Source organism: Bombina bombina, chromosome 8 (assembly GCF_027579735.1).
Source record: "Bombina bombina isolate aBomBom1 chromosome 8, aBomBom1.pri, whole genome shotgun sequence".
NCBI classification, from domain to species: Eukaryota; Metazoa; Chordata; class Amphibia; order Anura; family Bombinatoridae; genus Bombina; species Bombina bombina.
This window is the reverse complement of record NC_069506.1, coordinates 201,898,573-201,916,718: the sequence shown is the minus strand read 5'-3', so window position 1 is coordinate 201,916,718 and position 18,146 is coordinate 201,898,573. Positions and strand designations below refer to the sequence as shown.

General features: G+C 36.7%; 1 protein-coding gene across 2 annotated transcripts in view; it reads right to left on the bottom strand.

Moving 5' to 3' along the window:
• IRF3 (interferon regulatory factor 3) overlaps positions 1-18,146 on the bottom strand; it is a 74,206-nt gene that overhangs the window by 16,228 nt on the left and 39,832 nt on the right. For both annotated transcript variants that reach the window (XM_053690845.1, XM_053690846.1), the window contains 2 exons: positions 17,359-17,430; positions 1,333-1,698 (listed from right to left, as the gene is read on the bottom strand). In XM_053690845.1, the coding sequence (XP_053546820.1) occupies positions 1,333-1,698; positions 17,359-17,430 (438 nt within the window). The remainder of the gene's footprint in view (positions 1-1,332; positions 1,699-17,358; positions 17,431-18,146) is intronic.

Here is an 18,146-nt window from a genome sequence, read left to right as displayed (position 1 = left end):
TCAGCTGATTTCCAACACCTCAAGCAATTGGAGTGGATACTCTATTTCAGCTTTGGAAGTAATGCCTCATCTATGCCTTTCCGGCAATTTCTTTCATTCCCTGTCTTCTCCAAAGGATACAAAGGGAATCTGCAACCATTATTTGCATAATACTCATCAGCTTCAGAGGCCTTGGTTCCCATTTCTACTGAGAATGAAAATAGCTCCACCATGAATCCTACTGCTATGACTGGACATGCTGCACCAGGGGCCCATTCTCCATCCAGAGCCATAATATCTGCAGTTGTTCGGTTCTTCCAGGCATATTCTTCCTCCTTTCAAATCAATTATGCCTACACGGGACCTGCCATTTAGGTTTTCGTGGATACACTTTTAAACAATTACAAGAGATATCTCCTTGGTTTCTGGCACTACAAACTGAATTTCTGGTTGCCATCACATGCTCTTTCTATTTGAGATCATTTAAGGCCACTGTTTTACTATAATTCTGTCCAAACAAACAGAAGATGTAAGGGAAACCACTCCATCACCTAGATGTAGTCTGTTGTGTTCATATTTATAGTAATAGAAGTCATTGTATACCCAAAATTGACTGTCTCTTTATCAGCCCAAGGGATTCTCATTAAAGTCAGGCAGCAGCAGACTGCAATTTCTAGAGCTTACAGACAAAATGCAGAAGCTGGTCCTGATGGGTTTAGGTCACATTGTACCAGGGCAATGGTTGCTTCTTGAGCATATTTGGCCGATGCTACTGTTGAGATTTGTTAAGCTGCAGTTTGGTGTCACCTTGTGTGGCATTACAAGCTGGATGTTTGGCAATATCGTTTGCAAAGCTGGGCTAAAAGGTTTTGTGTTCTATTATTTCTTAAATAAACATTTGATACATCTTTTGCCGTATACACTATTTAATTTGTTTCTGCACATTTCAGCAAACTGATTTTTATTCATCTCACTGGTATTTCCAGAGAGAGTCAAGATAACTAAAAATTACCAGTGAAGTATAAGTAATTTCTATATATTGCCTCATTTTCCTGGACAATACTACCAGGCTCCCTACCTTTTCTACTAGGTCAAGTTCTCTGAATGGATATTACTAGAAGCAGTTCTCATTAGTAAATATTATACAGTTATTATCTATAGATTTATAGACATATAGCGGTATCATTTGGTTGATCACTTCTAGTTTTCAGTGTTGTAGTTGTGAGACAACAAAACATATTATAAAACAATGATCTATGCATTGTGTATATCTTATAACACATTTAAAGACAAAAAAAAACAAACAAAACAAGAATCCAATAACTAATTAAATATTATAAATGTACTTAATACCTGGTATAAACTGTTGCACAGTGTACAGAACGCTGTAGTCATTTTTATCAATTGGATTTGGTTCAAATGTTTCAGGTGTTTCTGTCATACTCCAGAAGCTTCGGCATTTACCTAGCCTTTTTCCTAAGATTTTTCCATCTCGCACCTCAACTAGTATGCCTTCATTCAGGCTTTGTAGTAATTTGTTTATCTCTCTTGCCACTCCTTTGTCGGGTATAATTGAGGGGTCTGGTAGACTCACATCTTCCAGGTAGTTTTCTTGACTAGGTTGCTGTCTTGCAGTAATACAAAAGCCACAGGTGTTAGTAACCGGGCAGCTCTTAACCAATGTTCCTCGGTAAAAAAAATTCACTTCAAAATGTGTTTCTAGAAGAAACAAAAATATAGTTATAACATGTATAATTTAATACTAAAGTAGTCAAGTATACAATTGTATGGATGTTCAACTTCAGTCATCAAGGACCAGTAAAATATGAGATCATAAAGGTTCCCGGAATCTATAAATAGTAATATTAAAGGGACACTGAACCCAAATGTTTTCTTTCGTGATTCAGATAGAGCATGCCATTTTAATTAACTTTCTAATTTACTCCTATTATCAAATTTTCTTCATTCTCTTGGTATCTTTATTTAAAATGAAATAATGTAAGTTTAGATGCCGGCCCAGTTTTGGTGAACAAACTGGGTTGTTCTTGCTGATTTGTGGATAAATTCACCCACCAATAAACAAGTGCTGTCCATGGTCTGAACCAAAAAAAATAGTTTAGATGCCTTCTTTTTCAAATAAAGATAGCAAGAGAACGAAGAAAAATTGATAATAGGAGTAAATTAGAAAGTTGCTTAAAATTGCATGCTCTATATGAATCACAAAATAAACAATTTGGGTTCAGTGTCCCTTTAAGACTTACTAACCTAGGTGTCTTTACCACAATGCCAACTAAGTGACAACCTAGGGTAAGGGTGGTAAATCTAAAAGAAAATTAAATTATGGACATCCCACTGCCATACTACCTGTAAGGGATTGGAAATGATTCATGATACCATGTACAAATAATTAATCAAACAGTTAATGCATTAGCAGTCCATATTAAAATGTTGCTTTTAGACAACATATAATTCAAATAATATTGCAGGTTAGCTAAAGCATTGGATACTTGGCAAGAAAATTTGCTGCTCAATATGAGAAATTCTTATTATGACCAATACACAGATATGCTTATCAACACACTGTTGAATATATTTTTCACTGAGAGGTTTTGTTGTGGGTCTGTTCATGTCAAGTTCTGTCTGTGTCAAGAGAGAAAGGGGGGTCATAGCTGTGGGTAGGCAGCAGCTAGGGCTCGACACCTAAAAAACTGAGAGATTGGTTAGCAGAGTTGCTTCCAAGCAGAACAAAAAAATAAACAAGCAGTTGCTGAGAGGAGACTTTGCTGAAACATCTTTTAAGAAAGTGGTTTGTTGCCTGGTGCGATGAAGTTCCTTCTGTGTGTAATTGTAGTGATCTGTCTTCCTACCAGCATATGCCATCTTTAACAACTAACAAGACATTAATTACTCAAAGCAAAGTATTGCCTGATGTATACTCATTTCTTTGTTTTAGAATACGTTTTCAATAAAAAGTGATATCACAATATTCTCCCTTTTTCAGCACTATTAGGTACACTTGGCTCTCTCCCTGGTGCAAAACACTGCCAAAACCCGTGTTTCATTTGGAGTAGGGAGCCTACTGTGTATTTTTAAGTTATGGCTGAGAAACTACAAGTTCCAGCATGCTGCTTCCTAAGGAACAGATCACAACACATGGCTCAGGCAAAATAGCAGAAGCATATGACTGATCAGACAGGTAAGTGCAAATGCTGACACCAATAAGGTTTTGTTTTTATTTGCACTGCTACCAATTTATTCATCCCCTGCAAAAATACCAAAATGTATGCTTACCTGATAAATTAATTTCTTTCATGATGGTGAGAGTCCACGAGCCATCAAATGTGGGATTAAAGTCCAGTCCTACAAAAGGAGGCAAAACACCCCACACAAGAGAGCTTTAATCTGTCCCACTTTCCTACAATTCCTTAGTCATATAGATCATTCCTTAGTCATATAGATCAGGGGTCGCCAACCTTTTGGACCTCAGGGACCACTAAACTCACAATTTTGAATCCCGTGGACCACTAACATGAATTTTTTTTAAAAAGGTACAAACCTCTATAATGTGTGTGTGTGTATATATATATATATATATATATATATATATATATATAAGAATAATGTTTAACCCCTTAAGGACCAAGGCCTTTTTTCAATTTCTTTCCCTTAAAGACCAGGACTATTTTTACATTTCTGCGGTGTTTATGTTTAGCTGTAATTTTCCTTTTACTCATTTACTGTACCCACACATATTATATACCGTTTTTCTCGCCACTAAATGGACTTTCTAAAGATACCATTATTTTCATCATATATTATAATTTATTATTAAAAAAATTATAAAATATGAGGAAAAAATGGAAAAAAACACACTTTTTCTAACTTTGACCCCAAAATCTGTTACACATCTACAACCTCCAAAAAACACCCATGCTAAATAGTTTCTAAATTTTGTCCTGAGTTTAGAAATACCCAATGTTTACATCTTCTTTGCTTTTTTTGCAAGTTATAGGGCCATAAATACAAGTAGCACTTTGCTATTTCCAAACCATTTTTTTTTCAAAATTAGCGCTAGTTATATTAGAACACTAATATCTTTCAGGAATCCCTGAATATCCATTGACATGTATATATTTTTTTTTAGTAGACATCCCAAAGTATTGATCTAGGCCAATTTTGGTATATTTCATGCCACCATTTCACCGCCATATGCGATCAAATACAAAAAATAGTTCACTTTTTCACAATTTTTTTCACAAACTTTCGGTTTCTCACTAAAATTATTTACAAACAGCTTGTGCAATTATGGCATAAATGGTTGTAAATTTTTCTCTGGGATCCCCTTTGTTCAGAAATAGCAGACATATATGGCTTTGGCGTTGCTTTTTGGTAATTAGAAGGCCGCTAAATGCCACTGTGCACCACACGTGTATTATGCCCAGCAGTGAAGGGGTTAATCAGGGAGCATGTAGGGAGCTTTTTGGGGTAATTTTAGATTTAGCGTAGTGTAGTAGACAACCCCAAGTATTGATCTAGGCCCATTTTGGTATATTTCATGCTACCATTTCACCGCCAAATGCGATCAAATTAAAAAAAACTTAAAATTTTTCACAATTTTAGGTTTCTCACTGAAATCATTTACAAACAGCTTGTGCAATTATGGCACAAATGGTTGTAAATGCTTCTCTGGGATCCCCTTTGTTCAGAAATAGCAGACATATATGGCTTTGGCGTTGCTTTTTGGTACTTAGAAGGCCGCTAAATGCCGCTGCGCATCACACGTGTATTATGGCTAGCAGTGAAGGGGTTAATTAGGTAGCTTGTAGGGAGCTTGCAGGGTTAATTTTAGCTTTAGTGTAGAGCTCAGCCTCCCACCTGAAACATCAGACCCCCTGATCCCTCCCAAACAGCTCTCTTCCCTCCCCCACCCCACAATTGTCCCCGCCATTTTTAGTACTGGCAGCAACTCTGTCAGTACTAAAATAAAAGGTATATTTAGGCTTTTTTTATTTAAAAAAAGCATATTTACATATGCTGATGTGTAGGACCCCCCCCTTAGCCCCCAACCTGACTGATCCTTCACCAAACAGCTCTCTAACCCTCCCCCTCTGCCTTGATGGGCGCCATCTTGGGTACTGGCAGCTGTCTGCCAGTACCCAGTTTAGAATAAAATTATTGTTTTTTTAAAAAATGTTCCCATTTTCTGTAGTGTAGCTCCCCCCCCCCACCAAAGACCAACCCCCCACCCCCTCCTAGATACCTTGGATTGTTTGTTTTAAAACAATAAAATACCCCTTTCTCCCACTAATATAAACAAAACTTTTCTGTAGTGCAGCGGTTCCCACCCGCTCCCGCCCCGTGCACGCGCCCGCCTGCCGCCCCCCGTGCACGCGCGCGCCAGTGCGCGCCCCCATCGGTCACGCCCCCGATCCCACCCCCCTCTACATTACCCGGCCCATCGATGGCCGCCCACCCGCCTCCCAAGTCGGCTCCCACCCACCAACGATACTGGCCATCGATGGAGTGGCTCTCTCTGCATCGGATGGCCCAGGGGTGTTATTGCAGGATGCCTCGATATCGAGGCATCCTGCAATAACCGGAAAGCGGCTGGAAGTGAGCAGGATCGCTTCCAGCCGCTTTAAACCCCTAATGTCGTACAGGGTACGTCGCTGGTCTTTTAAGACCAGGTTGTGTGCGACGTACCCTGTACGACATGTGTCGTTAAGGGGTTAAAAAGACACAAGATTTCCAAGTTACCTCCACAGTTAGGAATTATTCAAAACTACTTATGATCATGGACAGACTTCGGAGTCATAAATTAAGTTTATATCAGAAAGCTCTCAAAATGGATGTGAGCTAACCACAACTGATATTTCTGGCAATTACTATAATATAATATATATAATATATAGTATGGCTGATCTGCTGGATGGCAATTACTGTAATTCAGGTGGAATACAAATATTAGAATGAAAAGTAATTAATATTTAATTTAAAAAAAGAAGATGTAGGGGAGGAAGACCAACAGTGATGTAAGTCCATCTGAAGGAATTAGGAAAAATACTACAAAGAGACAGGTAAAGGGAAGAAAATAAATGAAATATAAGAGAGTATTTTTTTTTAAGATTTTCTTTTTTTAATATACTTTAATTCCACTATTTCAAGCCAAGACTATACCAACCTCTGCTGGCTTTAGAATGGAAGCAATTTACTCATAGCAGCACGCTGCGCGGGAGGAGTTAAAAATACAATCTAGCTACGCAAGTTGCGCAGTACTACGCAGTGTGCATAGGGAGATTGTAATTTAACTCCTCCGTTGGTTTTCACTGATGTCCAGCCAGGCACTGTAAGGAGTTGCGGCACAACGGGGGTGACACCATCAGAGGAGATGAATTCCTGCTTGATGGTGTCAAGGACCACCAGTGGTCCACGGACCACTGATTGGCGACCACTGATATAGATTACCAAGAGAAAGAAGAAAATAAGATAGTAGGAAAGGAAAAGCAGTGTAAAAGCAGTGTAAACTGGTGCTGCCGCCAACTCTTATGGAAAAAAAAAACCAAAGACGGGTTTCGTGGACTCTCACCATCATAAAAGAAATTAATTTATCAGGTAAGCATAAATGTTATTTTTTTCATAAGATGGTGACAGTCCACAAGCCATCACATGTGGGAATCTATACTAAGCTGTGAAGTCCATGAAAAGTGAAGGGAAAAATAGTTAAGGCAGCTAGAGGTACTAGACATGCACTGCAGCCTGCAGAACTTTCTTACCAAAAGCAGCCTCATAAGAGACAAAAGTGTCACAATGGTAGAATTTGGTAAACATATGAAAAGAAACCCAAGAAGTGGCAACCACTCTGGAAGAATAAGCAGTAATTATTCAGGTGGAGACTTGACCGCAACTAGGTACGCTACACAAATCAAAGCTTTAAGCCACGCTGTCAAGGTGATTGCAGTAGCTTTATATCCCTTGCAGGGGACCTGAGAAATGGATAAACAAGGAAAAAGAAATTCTGAATTATTTAGTGGCTTGAAGATAAACTTTAAAGGTCCAAACTACATCCAAGTTAAGAAGTGATCTCTCTTTAGCGTTTTTGGTTTTCTTTTTGGCACTGGGCAGAGTGATGGGACTAAACGTTCCTAATTGACGTCTTCAGAGCAACTTTAGGAAGGAAAGAATAAGTTTGTTCTTAAAACTGCTTTATCCTGATAAAAAAAATCAGGTAAGGAGAATCACAAGATCACTCTTGCTCTTTTGGTGAGCATATGGCTAAGAGAAAGAGAACCTCAAGACAACAGCTGAATGTCCTGACTATGCATAGGGTGAAACAGCAGAATCTGAAGCTACACTCAAAACCAAGTTAAAGTTTCACAGGGGGGAAGCAGGCCTTATAACTGAGCTGAACAAGCCTCTAATAAAGGCTTGAATGTCAGGAATAATATAATAATGAATAATGCAACTTTATTTTGTCAAATGAGCATATTGTTTTATGTTTTTTCTTCCCATTGATTTACCCCTACCCCCCAAATAAAAGAACTCTTTCTAACCAATCACATACTAATACGCAGATATAGCATAAACTGTGGAGTTAAGGAAAGAGACTGGGGTAACCTGCCCCCATCTATTCCCTTAAGGTGGTGTAGCACTGATTAGTTATTCAGTAATAATTTATTTAGCAGCTATTTAAACAAACACTAGGGGTTAAGTAGTGTAGGGGTTATTGTGGTTTAGGGGATAATAGTGTAGCAGGGTAGTTTGCGATGGGGGATGTGGCAGGTGTAGGGGGTTAATAGCGATGGGTGGTTATGGTGGATTAGGGGTTATTTTTGTAGGCTGAGGTATGATTATTTGGTTGTGTGATATATTTAAAAGGTATCCTTTACATCATCAATGTAGGTGGCGATGCTGCTTGGAATATATCACTAGCATCGCCACCTATTGAGATGTATAATTAAACACCTCTCGGCGATGCTGCCATTAAACACTGGTTTCAGCCGCTTGGAATATCTTTTTTTTGGCTTTTTTGACATGGCAATAGATCCATTTTAAATATCTTACAGCCTTGTGGAACTTTCGATCATCGGGGCCTGAGAGAGAAGGTCCTTTCTGCAAGGAAGACACCAAGGTTGGCTTGAAGACAATTGTACCAGATCTGCATACCAAGCCCAGTGAGTGCAAATAAAATCACTGAGGTCCTTTCCTGCTGATAAAGGGGGAGGGATAGTCCTACTTAACCCCTTAACGACCGAGGACGTGCAGGGTACGTCCTCAAAAAAAAGGCAGTTAATGCCTGAGAACGTACCCTGCACGTCCTCGGTTTGGAAAGCAGCTGGAAGCGATCCTGCTCGCTTCCAGCTGCTTTCCGGTTATTGCAGTGATGCCTCGATAAGGAGGAATCCTGCAATAACTTTTTTAAGCCATCCGGTGCAGAGAGAGCCACTCTGTGGCCCTCTCTGCACCGGAGATCGGTGGTTCCCTGCGTTGGTGGGTGGGAGCCGGACCGGGAGGCGGGTGGCGGCCATCGATGGCCCTGGTTATGTGCAGGGGGGGCGGGATTGTGGGCGGGGATGAGCGGGGGCGCGCACGGGCGCGCGCGCGTGCACGGGGGGGGCGGGGGCGGGCGCGTGCACGGGGAGGGAGCGGGTGGGAACCGCTACACTACAGAAAATGTGTTAGCAAAAATGTTTAAATGCCCTAATATTTGTTAAAAAAAAAAAGATCAGCAAGGTGGTGGGGGTTTGTCTGTGTGGGGGGGGAAGCTACACTACAGAAAAAACACAAATAAATATAAAAAAGCCCTTTTTTTTTGCAAACTGGGTACTGGCAGACAGCTGCCAGTACCCAAGATGGCCCCCAATGAGGCAGAGGGGATGGTCAGAGAGCGATTTTGGGGGGGATCAGGGAGGTTGGGGGCTAAGGGGGGGATCCTACACCCTAGCATATGTAAATATGCTAAAAAAAAATTATTTATTTTTTTAAAAAACCCTTTTATTTTAGTACTGGCAGACTTTCTGCCAGTACTTAAGATGGCGGGGACAATTGTGGGGTGGGGGAGGGAAGGGAGCTGTTTGGGAGGGATCAGGGGGTGGGATGTGTCAGGTGGGAGGCTGATCTCTACACTAAAGCTAAAATTAATCCTGCAAGCTCCCTACAAACTCCCTAATTAACCCCTTCACTGCTAGCCAGAATACACGTGTGAGGCGCAGCAGGATTTAGCGGCCTTCTAATTACCAGAAAGCAACGCCAAAGTCATATATGTCTGCTATTTCTGAACAAAGGGGATCCCAGACAAGTATTTACAACCATTTGTGCCATAATTGCACAAGCTGTTTGTAAATTATTTCAGTGAGAAACCTAAAATTGTGAAAAATGTAACTTTTTTTTCAATTTGATCGCATTTGGCGGTGAAATGGTGGCATGAAATATACCAAAATGTGCCTAGATCAATACTTGGGGTTGTCTACTATACTACACTAAAGCTAAAATTAACCCTACAAGCTCCCTAATTAACCCCTTAACTGCTGGGCATAATACACTTGTGGTGCGCAGTGGCATTTAGCGGCCTTCTAATTACCAAAAAGCAACGCCAAAGCCATATATGTCTGCTATTTCTGAACAAAGGGGATCCCAGAGAAGAATTTACAACCATTTATGCCATAATTGCACAAGCTGTTTGTAAATAATTTCAGTGAGAAACCAAAAGTTTGTGAAAAAATTTGTGAAAAAGTGAACGATTTTTTGTATTTGATCGCATTTGGCGGTGAAATGGTGGTATGAAATATACCAAAATTGTCCTAGATCAATACTTTGGGATGTCTACTAAAAAAAAATATATACATGTCAAGGGATATTCAGGGATTCCTGAAAGATATTAGTGTTCTAATGTAACTAGCGCTAATTTTGGAAAAAAGTGGTTTGGAAATAGCAAAGTGCTACTTGTATTTATGGCCCTATAACTTGCACAAAAAGCAAAGAACATGTAAACATTGGGTATTTCTAAACTCAGGACAAAATTTTGAAACTATTTAGCATGGGTGTTTTTTGGTGGTTGTAGATATGTAACAGATTTTGGGGGTCAAAGTTAGAAAAAGTGTGTTTTTTTCAATTTTTCCTCATATTTTATATTTTTTTTTATAGTAAATTATAAGATATGATGAAAATAATGGTATCTTTAGAAAGTCCATTTAGTGGCGAGAAAAACGGTATATAATATGTGTGGGTACAGTAAATGAGAAAGAGGAAAATTACAGCTAAACACAAACACCGCAAAAATGTAAAAATCGCCTTGGTCCCAAACGGACAGAAAATGGAAAAGTGCTGTGGTCATTAAGGGGTTAATAAAGAGCACTATGATAAAATCTGTAGCGAACTCATAGAAGACACTAAGACGTATAAGAAATGTGTGAGGAACCCAACCAGCTTTTATAAATTAGAATTAAAAATGATTTTAACTGAAGCAAAGAACAATGGGATTTTAAATGATAAAGAATTTGAATATCTTTTACCACAACACCCTAAAATTCCCTTATTTTATATTTTACCTAAAATTCATAAATCTATAATAGACCCACCGGGTCGACCAATAGTATCAGGTATAGGGTCACTAACTTCAAATTTATCCGAATACGTCGATCTATATTTACAAAAATATGTGACTAAATTGGACAGTTACCTCAAAGACTCAACAAGTGTAATAAATCTTTTAGAGAATATTACATGGGATGAAAACATGTGGCTAGTTACCTGTGACGTAACGTCACTTTATACGTGTATACGACATATAGATGGTATAAAAGCAGTAGAACAATATTTGGAAAACGATAAAGAAGTAATAGTACAACATAGAAATTTTATTTTAGAAAGTATTAAATTTATTTTAACACATAATTATTTTTACTATGAAGACTCTTTTTATGACCAAATCTGTGGAACAGCAATGGGGACCAGGTTTGCTCCAAGCTACGCAAATCTTTTTATGGGATCTTGGGAAACAGAATTTTTAACCAATGTAGCGGCTGGAGCGAACCTGGTCTCCTTTAAAAGGTATATAGGTGATAGTTTAATGGTATGGAGAGGAAATACATCTCAATTTGAGTCTTTTTTTAACAAAATGAATGAAAACGATTTGAACTTAAAATTCACATATGAGATTAGTAAAGAAAAGATAATATTTTTAGATTTGGAAATTTTTATTGATAATGACAAAATTAAAACAAAAACACATTTTAAACCAGTTGATAGTAATAATTACATACACGCAAAAAGCTGCCATTTACCAACTTGGAAAAATAATATACCAAAAGGTCAATTATTACGCATAAGAAGAAATTGTACAAGTGAAATGGATTATTTAGATCAATCCACCATCCTTAAAAATAAATTTACAGAAAGAGGATATAAAAGTGATGCTATTGATAAAGAGATCAGTAAAATACAACAAATAAATAGAACAGACATCATACAAAGGTCAAAAAGAGAGAAAATAAAAACAGAAAAGAAACCGTTTATACCATTGGTTACCCAATATAATAACAACTATAAGGAAGTAGAGAGGATCATAAAAAAACATTGGAATATTCTAAAATTAGATGAAAAACTAAGAGGAGTGATAGGTGAAGCTCCAAATATAGTATACAGAAGAGCTAATAACTTGAAAAACAGACTAGCACCAACAGATTTAAGAAGAAAAAGAAATATGAAAAAGGATAAAGACCTCTTGGGAGAAGATCTAAAAGGTTTTTTTCCATGTCTAGCATGCAAAGCGTGCAGGCATTCTGAGAAAAAGAAAAAATTCCATTCGAACGTTACTGGTAAAGAATATGAAATAAAGTCCTTAATAAGATGTACAGATAAAAATATTATTTACCTCATCAATTGTAAATGTGGAAAACAATATATAGGAGAGTCCACAAGACCCGTCAGAGAAAGAGTGAGGGAACATATCTTATCAATAGAGAATGCTACAGAAAAAATAAATGAAGACCTCCCTGTACCAAGACATTTTTTAGCTTGTAATAATTGTAATCTGAAACATTTTAAATACATAGCCATAGATAAGTTAAACCCAGATTGGAAGGGTGGAGATGTACAAAATGAGCTTTTAAAATTGGAATATAAGTGGATATATGAGTTAGAGACCAAACACCCGAAAGGACTAAATATAGACTTCCACTTAACCCCCTTTCTACATTAACTTTTAATTTTTAACCCAGATTAAGGGGGAACTCTAACTATTAGGATTAAATAAGGGAAATAAGTCTGGTAGAGAAACAACAAAAATAGAGCTTCAAACACTAGAAATATCAACTGGTATAATTGACTTATATATAGCTCAGTGGAGAGAATATCACTCTCCCAACTGTAAGACCACGAGTTCAAAACCAATTTAGGAAATATATATATTTTTGAACGAATATTTATTTATGACTTCAAACAATACAAATAAATAAATTTTGATTACAATATATATATGAAAATACTCTCTTACTATGCTGTTTCTGTTAGCCCAGTGGTAAGACCACCATCCTTCAAACCAGGAGTCTATGAGTTCAATTCCCAACTAAGAATTATTATTATTATGAGTTTCAATTTTATATTGGTATGTATTTTTGTGGTCATTTCTTATAAAAACAGTAGAAATGCTGTTTTAATAAACCCAGATTAAGGGGGAACTCTAATTATTAGGATTAAATAAGGGAAATAAGTCTGGTAGAGAAACAACAAAAATAGAGCTTCAAATACTATAAATATCAACAGGTATAATTGACTTATATATAGCTCAGTGGAGAGAACATCACTCTCCCAACTGTAAGACCACGAGTTCGAAACCAATTTAGGAAACATATTTATTTTTGAACAAATATTTATTTACGACTTTAAACAATTCAAATAAATAAATTTTGAAGAATAGATATAAATATTTATGTTTACTATACTGTTTTATTGACAAGCATTTTAGGTTTCTTCGTTCCCTTCCATTTTCATCGAATTGATAAATTGATTTATATTTAAATCACAATTATTCAATTAAATTTTCAGACTATGGTCTATAAAATAGCAGGATAGATGAGGCTAAGAATCAAAATCGCTTGAGAAAGGCTGCAGTAGCGGCTGAAACGCGTAGCGTTCAAACTTTTCCAATTCTTGAGGACACATCAGTCTGGGGATATCCACTGTGAGGATACCGAGTCACTGTTAAACAGGAAGTGACGGATGACTGTATGAGACGGACCGGCCTGGGATTTGAATCAACCACCGCTAGCGTGAGAACAAGACGCTACTAAGCAAGGGAGCGGTTGCCTTCAAAATAAAAAACTCTATGTGGACCTAGGATAACGCTCCTACCTGCAAATTTGAAAGTAAGACTTATTTTAAATTTCTCCTCATGAAGGATTACATTGAAATAATAGCTTATACCGGTATTTGCTGAATACATCTCCTGGAACTTATTATATGACAATTATCTTTCTAAATATTTTTGGGAAAGTGATTCTTGCCTTATCCTGCTAGAAGTGGACAAAAAGTATATACAGTACGAAGAAACACAAGGAATTGAACTGCTATAAAGATACACCACAAAACAGCATAATCATTGAAATCTATTATATCTGTCATATGGATGGTTTTTAATCAAACAACAACATTAGAACAATTACACAACAACATTTGAACAATTACACACATTTTATTTATTAACTAGATACTATATTTATATATTTATTTTTTGATTTATTGCATATATTGCTCGAATGGTTCCCTTAAGTTACTGATGCAATGTGTCCAGTTTATTAAAAGATTTATTATATAAACCTAAGTTAGATTGGCCAATCAAATTTTAAAGTTACAATTTGTATCTGTATTATATCAACTTTTTTTATGTTTATATCTGTTCTTTCCAATAAAATTGTATATATATGTTTTTAGTATAATAATTTTAGAATAAAACTAATTTTAAGGATTATTCATTGTCTCAAAAATATTTTAATAAACCATATTTTATAAATTTTACCACCTCAAATATTTATTTACAATTTAGTTTAGTTGTATATTTTCACTTTTAGACAATTAGTTTTGTCCTGGACACCCAAGATAAAATTAATTAGGCGCAACCTGGTTTTCTGTTTTTCCACTGTATCCACTTAATATCATTTTTTTAAAGGTTTTATTGATATAACTGGGTTGTTTAGTGAAACTATAGTTCACCACTAGTACTAATATCTTACATTCGCCTTACATCCTTTCCTTTTTTACCCTGGCTATTATCCTCCATAGTAAAACAAAAAGGTGAGATATGTAAATTAGATTGAATGACCGGAAATCACTACTGCATCTAATAGATTTTCTTGTGGATTGTGTAAGTCAAGCAAGAAGCTATAAGGTCTATGTCTGGTCTTCCCCAACAATTCAAAACATAGCTCCTGATTTAAAGACCATTCACCGGGGTGAAGTTACGGACAATTGAGGAGGTACACTTCCCTATCGTCCACACCTGGAATGTGAACAGCTGAAATCATGCAATGATGCCAAAGTTAGAATGTGGGCTTCCTCTTTCATTACTAAGGCACTTTGAGTACCACCTTGGTGATTGAAGCAAGCCAATACAGTGGCATTGTCTTACTGAAACCTCAGAAAAGTCTCCAGTCTTAACATGGGCCCTTAAGATTCTATGGAGCTATAAGAAGTTTATAAGAAACCTCATGTCCCGAGGAGACCAATCTCCCTGTACCCATTACAAATGGAGTAAAGAGGCACCCTAAAACAAGATTGGTTAGTCTGGTGTGATCCTTGTGAACAGAGATATGGAAATAGGCATCTTTCAAGTCTATGGTAGACACAAATTGACCCTCCTGAACAAAAGGTAATATAGTGTGAAACGTCTACATTTTAAAGTAATAACTGTCAAAAAGGTCAGAGATGTCACACTATAATGCGGAAGCTGCTGATATGCAGGCTACACTTAAAGCTGGAGGAAACATATAGCCTGCTATCTGAAAGGACCTTGTGAGGAAGCCTTAAAGGGACATTAAACCCAAATTTTTTTCTTTCATGATTCAGATAGAGAATACCATTTTAAACAACTTTCTAATTTACTTATATAATCTAATTTGCTTCATTCCCTTGATATTCTGTCCTGAAAAGCATATCTAGATATGCTCAGTAGCTTCGGATTGGTGGCTGCACTTATTTGCCTAATTTGATTGGCTCACCAATGTGCATTGCTATTTCTTTAACAAAAGATATCTAAAGAATGAAGCAAATTAGATAATACAAGTAAATTGGGATGTTGTTTAAAATTGTATTCTCTGTCTGACTCATGAAAGAAAAAAAATTGGGTTTAATGTCCCTTTAAAGTTTTCTGGCCATCAGATCCTACAAAGAAGTACTGGCAGTCTTCCTTATCAAAGTGGAAATAGCACTGTCCATCTTTGGAATAGGCCCCCAGGGCATTCAACCCCTTTGCACAAACGTGACGGCCCGAGGGAAACAACGATTAGTGGATTGCAGATGAGTCATCTGTCAATCAATTGCTGAATATGGCGGGCGGAGGAACGGCGCTTATCCTTATAGTGTTACAAGTTAAAAATCTCAGAAGATAAGTACAGTATATACAACACATTTGATGAATAAAAGTCTCATTCATATTTTAAATTCTATCGTATGACTTGAGCTAATATGCTCAAATTTACATTCACTTTAAACTTCCATGATTCCAATACTTTTAAATTCACTTCTATTTTCAAATGTGCTTTGTTCTCTTGGTATCCCTTGTTGAAAAATAATATGCACATATCCTACACTAGTGGGAGCTGCTGCTAATTGGTGCTTGCACACATTTGTCTTTTGTGATTAGCTGACTAGATGTGTTCATCTTGCTACCAGTAGTGCACTGCTCTTCCTTCAGCAAAGGATAACAAGAGAACAAAGCAAATTTGATAATGGAAGTAAATTAGAAGGTTGTTTAAAATGTTGGGGTTTCCTTTCACTTTAAAAACACAGTGCAGGATTTTTGTTCACTATTTTAAAAGGGCATAAAAGTTAAAAAATATAATGCTCTAATGTGTTAAAGCATTTATTGCGCAATAGTTTGCATATAACTGTGTTTAACTCCTGCACAGGGGGATTTAAAACATAGTTAATTCCAGCTGCGAAACAGCAATGCAATACTGGGAACGGGATGAACACATCTACTGAGCCAATGGGAAAAGGCATATGTTAGTAGCCACCAATCACCAGCTAGCTTCCTACCTATTTATCTGAACCATAGACGTTTTACATCTTTTTATTAAAGTGTAGAAGCTAAGTGGTTATATTGTAGCAGATGATAACAAAGAGATAGCTTTCTTTAACCAGACTTGTGGACTATACTATACTTGTGATTCTTTGTCATTATTTTGTTTTTAAAGGGGCATTAAAAACATTGATATTGTAATATAAAATGTTTTGTTTTGTGTATTGCAGCATCCTCTTTCTTTTCGTGTCCCCTCTTTCTCTAATTTCACTCTGCAAATTGCTCCCTCTAGTAACTCATTTATATGTCACTAACTGTCCTCAGCAAGATAAGAGGCTTTAAAATATGAAACCTGGGTTTCAACATGGCAGCATCTACAGGTGGCCCTCGTTTTACAACGGTTCAATTTACACCGTTTCAGAATAACAACCTTTTTTTCCAGTCATGTGACTGCTATTGAAAAGCATTGAAAAGCAGTGCATTTATTAAAATAGCCAGTAAGTGGAGCTGCCCGCTTGTGTTGCAGCAAAGCCAAACAAGCTGAAATTAATCAGTTTAACTAGACCTGAGCTATCGAGCAGATTTCAAAGCAACAAGATCTTCCTGTCTACAAATCAGTCCAGATTTGAATGCATAGAAAGAACTGTTTGCAGAAAAATGCAAGTGAAGTCTGTGTTGTGTGATTATTTTATTAGGTTTATAATGCTGTTTAGCAAATGTTTTTGTTCATTTAACTTACTTTAATTATATATTCTGTGTTGTGTGATTATTTTATTAGGTTTATAATGCTGTTTAGCATTTAAAGTCTTCATTTCAAAGCTTTAAAAATAATGTATTAGGTGTTACTTATGACAATTTTGAGAGGGGCCTGGAACCTATCTCCCTCACTTCCCATTGACTTACATTATAAACTGGGTTTCAATTTACAACGGTTTCGATTTACAACCATTCCTTCTGGAACCTAACCCCGGCGTAAACCGAGGGCTACCTGTATTGCTTTAAGAAGGCTTTAACTTTACACATTTTTTTCAGTACGCAAACAACTTATATAATTGATCAAAATACATATTATTATTTTCAATCTAGTATCTGCGTTGAATGCATCATTATGAATTACTTAGCAAGTCACTGGAGGGTAACGTACTTACCAAATGTATTGTTAGGAAAAAATTGAGAAATCGCATCTGGCAATGTTTGCTGTACTGGAGTCTGGTGAAACTCTGTAAAATAGCAAAAATGTAAAATGTAAGATATTTAGAATGTGCTCTTTGGTTAGAGTTTAATGCATCTAATAGCATAACAGATTTTGTTTTAAAAAATAATAGGTGAGAGGAAGCATAAACTGACAAATATGCAAATACATGAACAGAATTAAAGGGACACTGAACCCAATTTTTCCCCATCATGATTCAGATAGAGCATGCAATTTTAAGCAACTTTCTAATTTACTCCTATTATCAAATTATTTTCATTCTCTTGGTATCTTTATTTGAAATGCAAGAATGTAAGTTTAAATGCCGGCCCATTTTTAATGAACACACTGTGCTGTTCTTGCTGATTGGTGGATAAATTTACCCACCAATAAACAAGTGCTTTCCATGGTCCTGAACCAAAAAAATAGCTTAGATGCCTTCTTTTTCAAATAAAGAAAGCAAGAGAATGAAGAAACATTGATAATAGGAGTAAATTAGAAAGTTGGGTCTGCACTTGATACCTATCATAAAAAAGGACGACTGACTTTGTATTATCACAGACATTTTTAGATCTTTATAGATAATAAATTTCCACTGGAATAGGGTCCTCAATTTCCCTTGTATTTCTTTGATAAATTTTGTCCGGTGTCTTTTATCTTTGTACCCACGGACAGCGCTGAAGAATTTGTTGGCGCTTTATAAATAAAGAATAATAATAGTGCTGACCCACATCATCATCAAAC